Source organism: Rhizopus delemar, genomic scaffold (genome assembly GCF_000149305.1).
Source record: "Rhizopus delemar RA 99-880 supercont3.2 genomic scaffold, whole genome shotgun sequence".
Taxonomy (NCBI): domain Eukaryota; kingdom Fungi; phylum Mucoromycota; class Mucoromycetes; order Mucorales; family Rhizopodaceae; genus Rhizopus; species Rhizopus delemar.
The window spans coordinates 1355583-1370737 of record NW_027137828.1 but is presented as its reverse complement, the minus strand read 5'-3'; the positions used below and the strand labels follow the sequence as shown (position 1 = coordinate 1370737).

General features: G+C 35.4%; 8 protein-coding genes across 8 annotated transcripts; 5 read left to right on the top strand and 3 right to left on the bottom strand.

The window, feature by feature from the left end:
• Positions 1-1174: 1174 nt before the first annotated feature.
• On the top strand, positions 1175-2246 carry RO3G_02752 (uncharacterized protein; the record flags this gene model as incomplete). Its single annotated transcript, XM_067657343.1, has 3 exons — positions 1175-1636; positions 1699-1798; positions 1945-2246. 3 exons carry the CDS (start codon positions 1175-1177, stop codon positions 2244-2246), a joined length of 864 nt encoding a protein of 287 aa, XP_067513444.1.
• Positions 2247-2509: 263 nt separating this feature from the next.
• Positions 2510-3040, top strand: RO3G_02751 (uncharacterized protein; the record flags this gene model as incomplete). The annotated part of the gene is made up of 3 exons (XM_067657342.1): positions 2510-2544; positions 2593-2683; positions 2735-3040. 3 exons carry the CDS (start codon positions 2510-2512, stop codon positions 3038-3040), a joined length of 432 nt encoding a protein of 143 aa, XP_067513443.1.
• Positions 3041-3350: 310 nt separating this feature from the next.
• RO3G_02750 (uncharacterized protein) lies at positions 3351-4704 on the bottom strand (the record flags this gene model as incomplete). The annotated part of the gene is made up of 2 exons (XM_067657341.1): positions 3351-4387; positions 4449-4704. The coding sequence occupies 2 exons, from the start codon at positions 4702-4704 to the stop codon at positions 3351-3353; spliced, it is 1293 nt and encodes a 430-aa protein (XP_067513442.1).
• An 838-nt stretch (positions 4705-5542) lies between these two features.
• On the top strand, positions 5543-6136 carry RO3G_02749 (uncharacterized protein; the record flags this gene model as incomplete). Its single annotated transcript, XM_067657340.1, has 1 exon — positions 5543-6136. One exon carries the CDS (start codon positions 5543-5545, stop codon positions 6134-6136), a length of 594 nt encoding a protein of 197 aa, XP_067513441.1.
• A 1594-nt stretch (positions 6137-7730) lies between these two features.
• On the bottom strand, positions 7731-8023 carry RO3G_02748 (uncharacterized protein; the record flags this gene model as incomplete). The annotated part of the gene is made up of 3 exons (XM_067657339.1): positions 7731-7803; positions 7845-7889; positions 7950-8023. 3 exons carry the CDS (start codon positions 8021-8023, stop codon positions 7731-7733), a joined length of 192 nt encoding a protein of 63 aa, XP_067513440.1.
• Positions 8024-8461: 438 nt separating this feature from the next.
• On the top strand, positions 8462-8953 carry RO3G_02747 (uncharacterized protein; the record flags this gene model as incomplete). The annotated part of the gene is made up of 2 exons (XM_067657338.1): positions 8462-8884; positions 8948-8953. 2 exons carry the CDS (start codon positions 8462-8464, stop codon positions 8951-8953), a joined length of 429 nt encoding a protein of 142 aa, XP_067513439.1.
• A 2580-nt stretch (positions 8954-11533) lies between these two features.
• Positions 11534-13069, bottom strand: RO3G_02746 (uncharacterized protein; the record flags this gene model as incomplete). The annotated part of the gene is made up of 3 exons (XM_067657337.1): positions 11534-11695; positions 11757-11930; positions 11990-13069. 3 exons carry the CDS (start codon positions 13067-13069, stop codon positions 11534-11536), a joined length of 1416 nt encoding a protein of 471 aa, XP_067513438.1.
• A 223-nt stretch (positions 13070-13292) lies between these two features.
• Positions 13293-14380, top strand: RO3G_02745 (uncharacterized protein; the record flags this gene model as incomplete). Its single annotated transcript, XM_067657336.1, has 4 exons — positions 13293-13440; positions 13505-13816; positions 13871-13944; positions 14009-14380. 4 exons carry the CDS (start codon positions 13293-13295, stop codon positions 14378-14380), a joined length of 906 nt encoding a protein of 301 aa, XP_067513437.1.
• Positions 14381-15155: the final 775 nt, after the last annotated feature.

Sequence of the window (15155 nt, the reverse complement as noted above, 5' to 3'; positions counted from 1 at the left end):
TATAATCTGTTGGTGCATTTTTGTTATAAATTGTGTCATGAAAGCTTCTCTCTATATCCGTGATTGGATCAACGGGAATCCAAGGTATAGTACAGGTTAAGGATTGGAAGGCAGATGAATACTGGGGATCCCCAATTCAGCCAAGCTGTCCGTCCAATACCGTGAGTGATCGCGGCCAGACATGGATAGTTGTTCTTCTTTTGTTGAATTGACTATACCAGTATCAGTGTTTGTCAAATGTGGAATAAACCTTTAATCTCAATTGATTTATGAATAGTGTCATTTTGGTATATTCGTACCGACGCTTAGTGCATTTAGCTGTCAACATTAGATCTAATAACAAAGATGCACAAGCCAAATTTAGAAAAGATACCATTCCCAAACGAAATCATATATCGTCAACCTCAACCCAAAATCCGAATAGTAAACGGTCACGTTTGTTCCACATCAAGACAATGAAATGAAGAAAAAGAAATGAAGACTTGGCTCTGTATATATAGAAAAGTAAAAATATCCATCGAGAATAAATAAATAAAGATTGTCTTTCTTTCTTCTATCAAAAAGGTCCTGTTACTTGAAATCTATTTTGAGTTATCAATTTTATAAGAATTGCAGAGCAATTTTAGTGTACTCACTTATTCAGCATAAATCATCTGACGTATCACAGAAATTTCATCTGTTCGAAAAAAAAAGGCAAACTATTTTTTTTTATGGAGGACTTCAATGCTTGGGATCCTCAAAAAGACACTATTATTATTGTCACTAAAGCGAGAGATAATAAACTTGTGAGCTTTACTATTCAATTAGCTGAATGGCTGATCTTTACTCCACGTTTTGGAAAAAAATATCCTTTCAAAGTGTAAGCTACTTAATGTCGAAGGAAAAGAGATTATGCATTAAAAAAGATTAGATATGTAGATGGTCATTTGAAAAACACAGAGCGAGTTCGTCAATTGGTGCATCCTGCTTGGCAATCGCAGCTTAAGTTTTGGAATCCCAAACTATGTCGTAGACAATCTAATTTATTTCACCTTATTATTACAGTAAATCAATCTATATCTAGATTTAGATTCTTTTTTTTAACTTATCTTTCTAATTTGATTTATGACAGCTTGGAGGTGACGGGACAATATTATTTACTTCAAGCTTATTTCAGTCTCATGTACCACCTATTATGCCTTTTCACTTGGGATCTCTTGGCTTTTTGGCACCTTTTCTGTTCACTTCCTATCGCGCAGAACTCAATAACTTATTTGAGGGTCGACTGACAAACAAAGCACATAGGATGCGCTTGAGCTGTACTGTTTATAGATTCAGACCCTCACCGAGCAGTCCAACCAAGCGTCTGCAAACAGCTGATGGAACAATAAAGCAGCAAAATAATGATAGGCTGGTATCAACAGAAACAGACTGGGTACAAAGAGCATACGATCGAGGGTTGAAAGGTGATCGATGCCAGGTCGATTATTCAGTTGTACCTGCTCAAACATTTCAAGTGTTGAACGAAATTGTGGTTGATCGTGGGACAAGTTCTAACATGTCTTTTCTCGAATTATTTGCTGATGACAGGCACTTGACAACGGTACAGGCAGATGGACTGTGTATAGCAACTGCTACAGGATCTACTGCATACTCAGTAAGTAAAATATATATAAGTATGTACCGTTTCAAAAAAAAATGCTTACAAATCATGTATAGCTTTCAGCCAATGGTTCACTCGCACATCCTGACATGATGTGTACACTTGTTACTCCTCTGTGTCCTCACACATTAAGCTTCAGACCAATGCTTTTGCCGAGTACGATTACTATTCGTATCATTGTGCCATTTGAATCAAGACATACAGTTCATTGTAGATTTGACGGTAGAAGCACAGTGGAAATGAATCGTATGTTTTAAGGGTACTTTATTATATAAAAGCTACTAATTTACTATATTCAATAGAAGGAGATCATGTTAAAATAACAATGTCGCCATATCCTGTTTATACCTATTCGGCATCTGACGTTAGTAATGATTGGTTTAGCTCTGTCCAAACATGTTTACACTGGAATATTCGTGAGCCACAAAAGGCATTGGAAAATGTTGATCAAAAGAAAAACAGTGCTTTATTCAAACACACTCATGACAACAAATTTTCATCAGAAGATGAAGAGGATGTTGGTTTAGCTCCTTGGACTGAGTATGAGTTGGAAAGGGATTACATTCTGGGCAGCAATCATCATAAAACAATATCGAAACTGTGATTTTTTAAGAAGTCTATGGATAATGCATATATTTGTACTTAATAAAACAATGGGCTGTGCTCACCCTTCAATTTTTGAAAGATTGAATAGGGTTAAAGCAAGCCATATAGTAAAGAAATAAAAATAATAGTAAGAGGTGGCATGTAATACCTAAAAGTAAAAGAAACCAAGTATTTCAAATGAGAATAATTACAATGATGTGGCTTTTATTGAGTACAGAAACCGAAACAGATAAAATCCATTTTTTGGTTCTCTTTCCTCTTATGACTAGCTTGATTAATTCTGATACGCGTATAAAGTAAAAATATAGAAAATTGTAAGAATCGGTTTTACTCAGTCTTTTTAGAGTGAGCTCTGTCTTGAACAGAGACAATGCAAACTTTGGAAAACAATATTTAGTAGATGGAAATGAAGAAACTTGTTGGAATTCAGAACAAGTAATAAAAAAAATACCTTAAATTAGTTTTTTTTTAACTATGAGTATCTAGGGTCTTCCTCAACATATTCTAATAGACTTTCCCAACAGTGTCTCGATCTCTAGTGTTGCTATTACCTTTCAAGGAGGCTTTGCTGGCAAAAAGTGTGTGCTAGTTGGAAGTATCGAAAATTCACCTAACGATTATAATGTTGAAGTCAGCACTGTGTATCCCGAAGACATCAGCTCTAAGCAGATATTCACATTTGATCCGACTGAGGGCTTAAAAAGACTTAAAATTGTTTTTGAAGAAAGCACTGACTTTTATGGTAGAATTACAGTTTACACATTAGACGTTATTGGAAGAAGTATTGTATAAAACGAAAAAGGGTATTGGGCAACATCAGCGATCAGTAGACTCTTAGACAGAATGCATCAAGCAGTTTTTTTTATCGTGTTGACAATAAATCATGTATAAATAATTTGACCCGCATAGCTTTTTATATTCATGTTCTGGTGTATTTTTAAAACAGGAAACACATTGTCCTCTTTCCCCAAACCTATGCAAATATACAATGTGTTAATGTATATCGAGCGGAATCCACAATTGACTGTTCTCATTGTTTTGCAATTGGAGTGGGTAAAAAAGCATATTTTTTTAATAGGCAAACAGCCGCTTTATTTTGGCTTTAGTTAAAAGTGTTTGTATAGTAAACTTGGGACTTTCTGAATCCATTAAATTGAGAAGCAGCGCAGATAGTATAAGCGCCCATATTTTCATAGTAAAGCCAATCTCCAGCTTCAAGAATAGGTAACTGGGTTGATTTGTTTAAACAATCAATAGAATCACAAGTAGGACCCCAAACACTACATTCAAAATGTTCTTCTTGAAGTTGTTGGCCATAAACAAAATTTTCATCCTTGACCAAAACTTTAGGATGAACTATTTGGTGATCAAATAAGATACAGTTAAAGGAACCATACATTCCATCATTGATGTAATACATAAATTGCTGTTTCTCTCCTTCAGCTTTAGGAGCAATGGTTCTTCTACCAATAACATTGGCACAGATAGTAAAGGCAGATGCAACATAGTATCTTCCAGGTTCAGCAATCACACGGATCTCAGGAGGAAATAAAGAGTCAACCATGGGGCCTAAAATTGCTGCTACTTTTTCAAAAGTGATACCATCTTTTACATCGTTACCAGGAAAGCCACCTCCAACATCAAGAAGAGTAAAATGGAAACCAATTTGTTCAGCTTGATCAAACACCTTTCTGGCACGCATGACAGCATCACCAAAAGCAGATTCATCCAAACAGCCACTACCGACATGGAAACTTACTCCTATTACATTCAATTCTAATTCTTTTGCAGTTTTTAACAAATTTTCAACATTCTCGAGAGGGGCACCAAATTTAAGACCCAATTGGCAAAGAGAATTAGAGTCATCAGTTAGAATGCGCAAGACAAGTTCAGCATCAGGATAGAGCTTTTTGATCTTGTGGAGTTCTTCAGAATTATCAAATGTCATACGACTGACGTTTTGTTGAGCAGCATAACGAATAAAGGAAGCTTGCTTGCAAGGGTTAGCATAGATAATACGATTAGGCTCGACGCCACTGTTCAACACTTGTTGAATTTCAGCTTTAGAAGCGCAATCAAAACCAAGTCCTAAGGAAGCTAACAACTTAATAACCATGGGATCAGGGTTACATTTGACAGCTAAAAAAATAAAATCGTAAGCATAAGACTTCAAGATCTACATACCTAACGCAGGACTTACCAAAAAAAGGTTCAATACGAGGGAGTAAAGCTTTCCAGCGCAAATGCTGACGAAATACTTCACCCAAATCACCAACAAAGAAAGCATTTTCTTGGTCAGATTCCCATTTCTGATTGGAAATAGATTGTATTTTTTCCCGAGCAATTTGTTCCACAGGGGAGTTGTTAATGCATACATCAGGAGAAGGTACAGACTTGATTAAATTAACCATATCAGAGGAGGGATTCAAAATAACAGTTTCAAGATGAGAAGGCATATTTAAAGAGGTGTAAGTGAGCAGCGATAATAGTAAAGTATTGGAAGTTCGATCGATGGTTGAGGAGGAAGGTTGTGTTGTACTGAAAATTTTTTTTACCAGGGTTGCGAGGCAAAAATTTGTAATTTAATTATGAGGTTTATTTCCCTTGACGTAAAAGTTTCAGGAAAGCCAAGGAGGGAAGCCTCGTCGGTCAAATAAGCTGTCTACTAGTCTTGTTTCTGTAGCCGTGATGGGCAGGGACGGACTGAGCTTTATCGCAGTCCGAGAAGTGGTAAAATTAAAGGGAAAAATAAAATAAATGAGAGCTGTAAATACTTTCTGAAGGAGTATAACAGCAAAAGTTAATAAAAAGTTTGGGAAGAAAGTGTTGTTTATATATAGTTCGGGTTGTTTTGAGCCTCTTTTGCTGTTGGATGTAAATAAACGCAAGTTTTTTTTTCTTTTCTTTTCTTCTGCGAAGATAAAAAAGGTAAAAAGCAAAAGAAAGGGCGGAAATCTTAAAAAAGGACGGCTAATTAAAAAAACCAAAAGCCGGTTTTTAAATGTCAAAGGGCGGGTTTCTAAGTATCAAAGTTCGCTTTATATTTTTTCGATTTGCGGTTTTCTTTCTCTCAAAGGGCGGTTTTCATTTTTCAAATAAAAAAAAATCAGATAAAATGAGTTGTCGCTTTTATTACGAAGATGGTCAAGGAAAGATTGTAGATGAGCAGGAAAACGATCCGATGGACTGGGGCGAAAACGCGGATATTTTCATTTAATAACCTTGACTCGCATCAGAGAATATTGCGAGAAACAAACAGCAGAGCAGGAGCCTGACATTGTGTTAGATGCGAAAATGGAGAAAGTTTTAGAAAGAGTTAAGCTTCAGGGAAACAACTACAATAAATATTCAAACGAACAAAAGCTTCTTTCTGTCTATTTTAATAGAGTCAAGCTATTTAATACTGCAAAATCTGGTCGCTTAGCTGGTGGTATTGCTGAGCGTACAGCTCAAAAATGGGCTAAGAGATTCAAAGAAGATAAGAACTGGAATATTCTTGGGAAGCAGACAAACTTGATTAACAGGCCAAAACCTCAGATAGGACAAGAACATAAAGACCACCTTGTAAACTTTTTTGATGATAATCCACAAGCACGATTAATTGATGCAGTGGATTCTCTCACTCTGCACTTCGCAGAATTGAGTATCAAAAAGAATACTGTTCATAAATTTTTGAAGACTGAGTGCAATTTCTCTTTCAAAAAAGTATCACTTCAACCGGTCGCTAGAAATGATGCTACAAAGATTGCTAATCGGTTGACTTGGGTTACTCAGTGGACTGCAACAGATACGAATTATCTCAAGAATTGTGTGTTTGTGGGTGAATCTGCCTTTTATATTAATATGCGACCTCTATCTGGTTGGTCTGAGAAAGGAAGCCAGCTATAGTGACCACTCCATCTACTAGAGCCATTACTCATACAGTGCTAGGCGCCATCTCAGCTAAGTTTGTTATCTCTATGGAACTTCGAAACCCGCAAGAGGAATGGTCGAAGCGCCTGAAGCTCGATCATGGCAGTCGAAAAAGAAATGTACCATCCAACAAAAAAAAACCTGCTCAAAAAGGACTGTTACTGGTCATTACCTTAAGTTTCTTGATGAAATGGACCACTTTCCTGATTTACGATCAACTTTCCCAGTATTTTAACAAAACCAAACAAGTAGATTTTACGACTTCATTAGAACTGAAAAAAAAAAACAACGTTGCGATATGGTCGGCAACATGCAATATAAATTTGCCACACAACCTTTATACAGCTTAGAAGGGTCGTTTTACAAAAATGTGGAGAGATAAGGAAAGAATCGAGTTTCTAGGTATTTTTTTTCAGTTGTAATTGCTTGAGCAAAAAATGTTAGAGCTTTCTTAACAGAATCACTTATAAAGAAATATGGAAATACATCTATGAACACAGTGCCCTTATTGTAAAGTTGAACAGTTTGCATAATCACTCCGTTTATGTGCTAATATTCTTTATATTTTTAGCGACAAAATAAAAACGCATACAAATTGCAAGATCTTGAAATCATGTCCAGGTTGAACAAGACATGTGGAAAAGAAGTTCTGAGTTCCATAGTAAATGATGAAGATGCACTCAGGAAAGAGTAAATACAAATAATCTAAGCGTGAGTTGTTGTGTCATGGATACTAAGTGTGTACTTAATAGAGCTACAAATGACAGCCCTACAGAGGAAAATGCATGTGAGTTGGATGATTCAACGCCGACAATAAAAGCCACCAAAATCCAATGCCCAGCTATCAAGGATGGAGACCGCCTTTGTGGTGTGGATATCAGCCTGTCGTTTTACGCTTTTCAAATGGTATCTTTTAATAACCAAGATAGTCTAAATATGGAAGAACATGTCCAACATGTATTGTAGATTTAATTGTGTAAGAACATTAACAAATCAAAACTTGTTTAAGTCTTGATCAAAGTTGCTGGAAGGATAATATACGAGTCGTAGTCTCAAAATAGTTTTGATGAGAATAAATATATGATATAATAAAAGTTATTCTCTTTGTTTAGATTCTATCTATAAAGATGTCTAATAATAAACGTGTACGCCTTTCTTTCTCAAAAAATTGAGCTTCTGGATCAAAATGCAGCTGGCCGGCTTAATCAAACAGAATTAGGTGAATGGGCTATGAAGAAATTCAATTTATCAACCACTTGCCCCACAGACTATATCAAACATTCTCAAAAATGCTGAAACGTTATATAGTAATATTAATGTTGTCAATAATGGCAAAAGTCTAACAACAACACGCTATCCTCAACTTGATGATAAAGTAGTAAAGTTTGTTGCAGACATGAACAATAACAATCTGCCAGTCAATCGAGACTCAATCCTTCGATATGTAAGACATATCGCCTGACTAAAGTATAGAATTCTTGAAAATGAAATTTAATTTTCTTCTGGATGGCTCACCAAACTTTTTAAGCGAATTGGAGTAAAATGCAGGCCAATGCATATTGAAAGTGCTTCAGTAGACATCACTTCTGAAAACATTCAGAACGAATTGAGGAAGGTAGAAGAGCTTCTTGAGCCATATGATCCTGTAGATATCATGAACTTTGATGAAACAGGCTTATATTACCAGAAACCACCAAGAAGAACCGTATGTTCCAAGTCGCTTGATGGTCTAAAAAAAAGTAAAACTCGTCTGACAGTTGGGTTGCTCTGTAACTCGGATGGGACTTACAAAGGACAGCCAATTGTTATTGCACAAGACAAGAGCCCCAAACGTTTTAAACCAAGAGCTAATTTGTTATCCATGACTGCAATTGGAAAAAAACATGAAGTTGAATACCATTATTCTACTATGCTTGGATGACAACTGAAATTTTCACATCTACGTGAAAAAGTTAAATGTTGCCTTTGGAAGACAGAATCGAAAAATTGCTCTTCTTTTGGATAATGCGTCCGTTCATAAAATAAGAATTCCGCTCAACAATATCAAATTGATATTTCTCCTAGCAAACACGACTAGCAAGCTACAGGCTCTTGCTGCAGGTAGCCTATTATTTGTTGGTAAAATGCTATATAAGCTGTCTTTTTGTTTTACAGTTTTCTCATTAATGTTTTGTATACACAGGAGTTATTGACAGCTTTAAGGCACATTTCCGAGCCCAGCAGTACGACCGTGCTTTATGTCTGTATATCAGTAAAACATTGGATAGTCCGAATGCTTACAAAATGGATCAATCTTAGGCCATGCTTTCTCTAGCTAATGCATGGCTTAAAGTAAAACCAGAAACAATAAATGGAATGCTCCCAAATTTCCCCGGGAACTTTGACAACAAAGTTACTGATGTTAGCCAGTTGAACCTTGAAGCAGATGAAAGCGAGATGATAGTATGTTATACAACAAGGACTACTAATAATGAAGAAACGGCAGAAGGCAACATAGATGAAACAGAAGAAAATGATAATACAGAGCAAGATGAGCAACGTATCGATATAGTAGAGTGTAAGAAACGGTTGAGAGAAGCCTATGAAACTATTCTCATGTACAAAGTTCCTTTGGACGATCTTGATCGTAAACTACATCGCCGAATTCGAATGAGTTTGACTGACTCTTATGCCGAATTAAGTCAGTCAAAAGAGCAAACAGATCTTCGATCTTATTTTACAAAGGTAAAAAAAATATTGTTAAAGTGCTCCAAAAAACTATCACTTATAAAAACTTTTTCTATTTAGTGGTAAAAAATATTTGCGTTGCACCCTTAAATAGAATAGTGGTATAATGGTATTTATGCTGGGGACCTATGCCGTTCTTTAGAAATACACCCATAAATAGAAGATATCCTTAAATCAGACACCCTTAAATAGAGCGACTACTGTAATAACATGTCTATGCAAATGATGTGAACAAGGAAATAAATATCTTATGCATACATACTTTTTTATTTTCAAGGACTCTATCAAGCATCCTTTTGGTACAAGATACCCACTAGCATCTTGACATTCAGGGTATACTTGGTAGAGAAAATCTGCTAAATATACACAAAGCTTTGCAAGAACAGTTCTTTGTCGGTGTTCATACAACTGTGTTTAATGAAAAAATCTCAAACACAGTGTTGAATATTGTAAAGGTATTTGTATTTACACAGAATATAGAGTGTGGTGCTGACTGCCATATAGAACTTGAAGCGCGAAAGAGCATCAAGAATGGATGCACAGATCGATTTTCTTCTGCTGGCTCGCAATCCTTCCACAATTGAATCTAAAATCATTAGATCTGTAGCAGCGATGTATGTATCTAGTTCAACTTTCCAATTTAGAAGAGCTTCATTGAGACTTACTAACCGTCTGTTTAGGATCGAAAAGTTGCCAAAGCAAGCTATTAAAGACGAGATTAAGGAGACAGAACTATGCCACAGATATGTAGATGCTTTCTTGTCACCTCTCTTTGACAGTCCAAATGAAGATGTACTGTTTCGATGGTCGGTGTTGATGAGTCTTTATTTGTAAACTCAAATGCCTTTATACTTATTAGCATGTATATTGCATAGGACAAACATTACTAATCAAGAAGCAGCACCGTTAAACAGCGGTTCTATCACAAAAAGACGACCAGACAGTTGCATCTCGGAGCTCGAAGGCTTGTATTTCGATGCTTCTCTCGGCTTTGTGGAAGTAAAACCAAGTTCAGAAGATGATAACAAACAGACCCTCTCAAAAGATCTAGTGAGGCTAGGCATGTTTTCAAAGAATGCAATCGACAGATGGGGTATGCGCGGCTGTTTATCCATCCAAGTCGTTGGTAAGAGAGTCGAAAAAAAAAAGTATTACAAGGTTTAATCTTCTTTTGTACAATAGGCCATAAAGCAACTTTCTTCTTGACCACGCAACCATCAGCCGACCTGTATATTATGATGGAACTGTGCATCATACACATGCCTTCTTGTCTTGCTGATATGTCAACTTATATCATGCAATTTGACGAAATAGCAGCATTCTTACAATGCTATAGTAGCTGATGCGTTCATCTTCCTTCCGATAAAGCTTGTCTGCTTAAAGGCCCCAAAAGAATTACTTTGTCTGATGAAGTGTTTGACTCCATCGCTGCACATTCCAAGTCTAACAAGCGTCGTTGCTACACAATACACTGACTTTTTCAGTGTAAAATCATTCTTTATATATAGCATAACTTTTACCCCTTTTTTACGTTTTCTTCTTGAATCAAAAAAAATAGCTGTTGTGTTAAAATGCAAGAACGAGATATTTGAAAGATACAGGAGTTTGTGAATGAAGAGTCAGATCAGAAAAGAAAAACAGCATGAGAAGCCTCAAATGAATGAATATGCGCATCTATGTATTTATTCAGTAAATTCTGTTCAAACAAAAAAAACCTTACACAGTTATTTTATGACCTATGATACATAACCACAGTTTCCTCAACCGCAGTATTTTCCAAAAAAAAAAAAAAAAAAAAAAAAAAAAAAAACTGAATACTCTATTCAATTATTTCAATAAGCAAGGTTCTGATATTGATTTATTTACTTTTAAATAAGAATCTTACTTATAAATAATTTAAGCCTCAATTAAGCACACAGTGCCCAATTACACATCGTTTTCGCCGAAGGTAGATCAGAAGAGGGAATGGAATTTAAAAACCTCTTTATGAGATCAAGTGTAAAACTGATAGGGAAAAAAGGGAAATGGGTGTGAGTATTAGAAACATTAGGGTTGGGATGATTTATTGTAAGTTTAAACATTTATTTTATTTACAAATAAAATTAAATCCCAAATGTGCGCATGATGATTTTGTTTTCATCGTTTTTGCCCGGATCAGCTCAAAAGAAAATGAGTGAAAGCCAAAAACCTCTTAGGAGAACAAGAGTAAAAAATGGCTAGGTGACCTATTATATACTGTTTTAACAAATTAATGTATAATAGATCATATCATATTGGATTTTTTTTTTTTTTTTTTTTCCATAAATCAAAACATACCATAAAACTAATAATGGTAATTGCAAAATAAAATTATTGAAAACAGATATAAAGGACTCAGCAATCTAGAACTTTGTAGCATCAACTTACACTGCAGTTGATTTTAAAAGAACATGAAATAAACACTTTTTAGCAATCAATCAACACTTACAAACTCATAAATTCTCTTTTTATGGCATTTGTATGTTACTGACAATTGATGTCTTAACATTGTATGATAAAAAGGGTATTTCTTTTATAAAATTCCATACAAGGGATTGCTTCTTATGATTTCTATGAATGCAAATTTGTTTAAGTATAGCAAAGAAAAATAAAAGGCCGTGTGTCAAGTTATGATTTTCTAGTAAGAAGTTTTTCTGTAATTTGGATAAGAGCAGATCTTGCATCAGAAGCAGGAAGCTTGTTCAATGATTCAATCGCATATTTGCAATGTAAAGTAGCTAGATCTAAAGTCTTTTTAAGACCGTCACTTCTATAAACTAAATCCCTTGCCTACAAATTAAATGGGTTAAGTAAATAAAATCGTAGTTTTCATTCAATGAAAAACACTAACCCTTTCTTCATCCCCCTTTTCTGAAAACTTCCGTTTAATTAATGGCTCTAATTCTGGGTATTCTTCCCAAGCAAACAATACAGGAGCTGTAGCCAATCCTAATTTAAGATCTGCACCAGAGGGCTTACCAAGTTCTGCTGCAGTCACTGTAAAATCAAGCATGTCATCAATAAGCTAAAATATATGAAAATATGAGACATATACCAAAGCATATAAACACTGTCTCGTATTACCTGAAATGCTAAGCCCAAGTTCTTGCCAAAATCAAAAGCGATTGTAGCAACTTCATCTGTAGTATCCCCTAATACGGCAGAGGCTTTACAACTAAGAGCGATTAAGCTTCCTGTTTTCATATAGGTCTTTTCCATATAATGGTCAAAAGTGCTCAGCTTTTTCGCTTTCCCAAAACTTTTGTCATCTTTGGTATTTTTCAACTGCATAAACTCTCCTTCCACTAAGTTAGCAATACAGGTTGCCATCAACTCAATACACTCGCTGTTTCGTAATCTTGCCAATGCCACTGAAGCACGCGCTAGCAAAAAATCACCTCCAAGAATAGCCATCTTGTTACCAAAACTAGCATTTGCAGAAGGTAAATTTCGTCGCGTCATAGAGGCGTCGATCACGTCGTCATGTAATAAAGAAGCTGTATGTATCATTTCCGAAATTTCAGCTAAACGTCGTTGTGTTGGCAAAATAGTACAACCTTGTTCGGTTACATACGGTGTATAATGGATCTGTCTATCAAACGTGTCATCAGTTGTAATGTTTTTCAATCCTTCTGATATCGGCGTGTCAATTGATATATAGTCTACGGTTTGTTTTGGTGATTTTTTCTCGGCAATACTGGTTGCTTGGGCAATCAAGAGTACCAACAGTGGTCTCACGTGTTTTCCCTCTCCACTAAAGTAATGTTTGGCAACCCTGTTCAGGAATGGATGGTTACTGTACAGAAGCTTTGTAATGTTTGACTTTATTCCTCCCAAGTCTCTTTCCACAAGTTTGGCTGGATCAATTGTGCGTTCATTCTCTGTAGTTTGTACAAGGCTTTGTGCTTCACGTATAGCCTGGCCCCAATTCTCTGGCTTTCCTGTAAATGGTCTCTTATCGGTTGTCAGGTTTTTCAAAGGCCCAGAATCTAGAATACTGTTTTTTATTGAATGTAAGCCGCTGCTGATTTTTTCTAAAGGTGTAGTGTCGTGTTGCTGATCTTTTGCTGAAGCAAGAATGCCACGGCTTGAATGAAGGCTTGATTTTTTCAAGAAGATGGCTGTTCCTATTCTTGATTTTGACCGTACAATTAATTTATGCATTGTTGTAAGAATTCAACAATAGCTGTTTGAAGACAAGGGGACCCTCTTTGATTGCTAAATAATGTTTCACCGCCAAACAATCCGACAAGCCACCTTTGATAAAGCAATGGCGGCTAAACATACCCGGTTTTTTTTGTCGATTGTTTCAATCTCCGTGTTTTACTGATTTAAATAAGGGCCTTGTTTACTATTTCCCTGTTTCTCTTTTGTTCTATAACTAAGCATGTCTTTTGTTGAATTCAGCCCAGAGCAACCCTTTGGTGTTTATTTATTTGATTATTTTAATCAGCTATATACATTTATTGTTGGTAAGCCAGCCACAGATTTCCATTTTATTAAAGGCATTACACCTCTTTCTACTTTAAATGAAGGTAAGTTTGATCTAGAAAAAGTGATATAGAGACCATATAAATTAAATTATATATTATATTTTAGTTGTTATCGGATGTATTACTTATTTTGTTGTGATTTTTGGTGGTCAATTCTTGCTTCAAAACGCGTCTCCGATGAAATGCAAAACTCTTAATCAAATTCACAACTTATTTTTGACTGTAATTTCTTTTGTTCTTCTTGTTTTGACAATTGAACAGCTCTTTCCCAAATTGTTCCGCCACGGCTTGTATTATACTATTTGTTCCGAAGAAGCATGGACTCAGGAATTGGAGTTGCTATACTACCTCAACTACTTGGTTAAGTATTACGAACTTGTCGATACTGTCTTTTTAGTCTTAAAAAAGAAAAAACTTGGTAAAGGAACTATGATAATAGAGAAGGCATTTGATTAACATTGTTGAAACATAGAATTTTTACACTATTTCCACCACAGTATGACAATGGCCTTGTGCTACACTCAGCTTGTTGGTAGAACCACTGTTGTAAGTATACACAAAAACTTTTATGTGGTAAGTACGATGCTTATGAATTAAATTTTATACATAGTCTTGGGTGCCTATTGTACTTAACTTGACTGTACACGTTTTGATGTATTATTACTATTTCCGTACAGCTTCTGGTGCTAAAATCTGGTGGAAGCAATATCTTACTACTATGCAAATTATCCAGTTTATTATCGATCTTATTGTCATCTACACCTGTACTTACTCATACTATGCCTACACTTATACCAACTATTTGCCTAACTTTGGTACCTGTGCTGGAACTGAGAGTGCTGCTGCTTTTGGTTGTGCCATATTGACGTCGTATCTTCTGTTATTTATTAACTTTTACAGAATCACTTACAAAAAGAAGAATGTTGCTGCAAAGACTCCTGCAACAAAGACCGACACTATCAAGAAAAGCAAAAAAATCTAATGAAGATGTTTCCGCTTACCCGATCGCGTCAAATATATTTACATATATACTCTTATACATATTTACATTTTTTTTATTAAAACTGTTTTAGATTTAGATGTTCTTTTCAAAAAGTAATAAAAAAAATTGCATCAGCGCGATTACATATATTGTAAACAAACCAATTTTTTGGGGGAATGATTGTATGATTTTCAGGGATACAAAAGGCAAATTAATTTTTCCAGATCAGAGTCTTTTAAAAGATAAACCGGTAGTCGGTCGATGCCTCCGGTACTCTGTGTAACAAAATTGGTAAAGTTTCAACTGAAAAATGCGTACTTGTAACAATTGGTTTTATTGTTTTATATAATAAAGTTGTCCTTATTTTGCTTTGTTAAAGAAATCTAGATATTTAAGACAACCAATATGTATATCTGTCATTCCAATTGGAGAATCTGATGTCAACGTTCATTAAAGCCTGTTAACTGTTGAAACCATACTGAACAACCTGTAAGTTTTTTTTATTACATTTTTACACCAGCATTATAATTAAACATGAAAACTGACTTCTTTTTTAAGTTTAAACTTATTGGAATATAATGGTCCTTTAGTGACAAAAGAATTTTATAAGAGTACATGCATTATTCACGATACGTGTTTCAAGATTATCCTCGAAATGGTTTCGAAATCGAAATACACGAACCGACACAAGTCTGATAGCTTAGTTTTTGTGGTGGTTTATCGGAACCAACCGCTCTCAATGAGTTTGGTAGAGCTGCATGTAGTATAGAAAAGA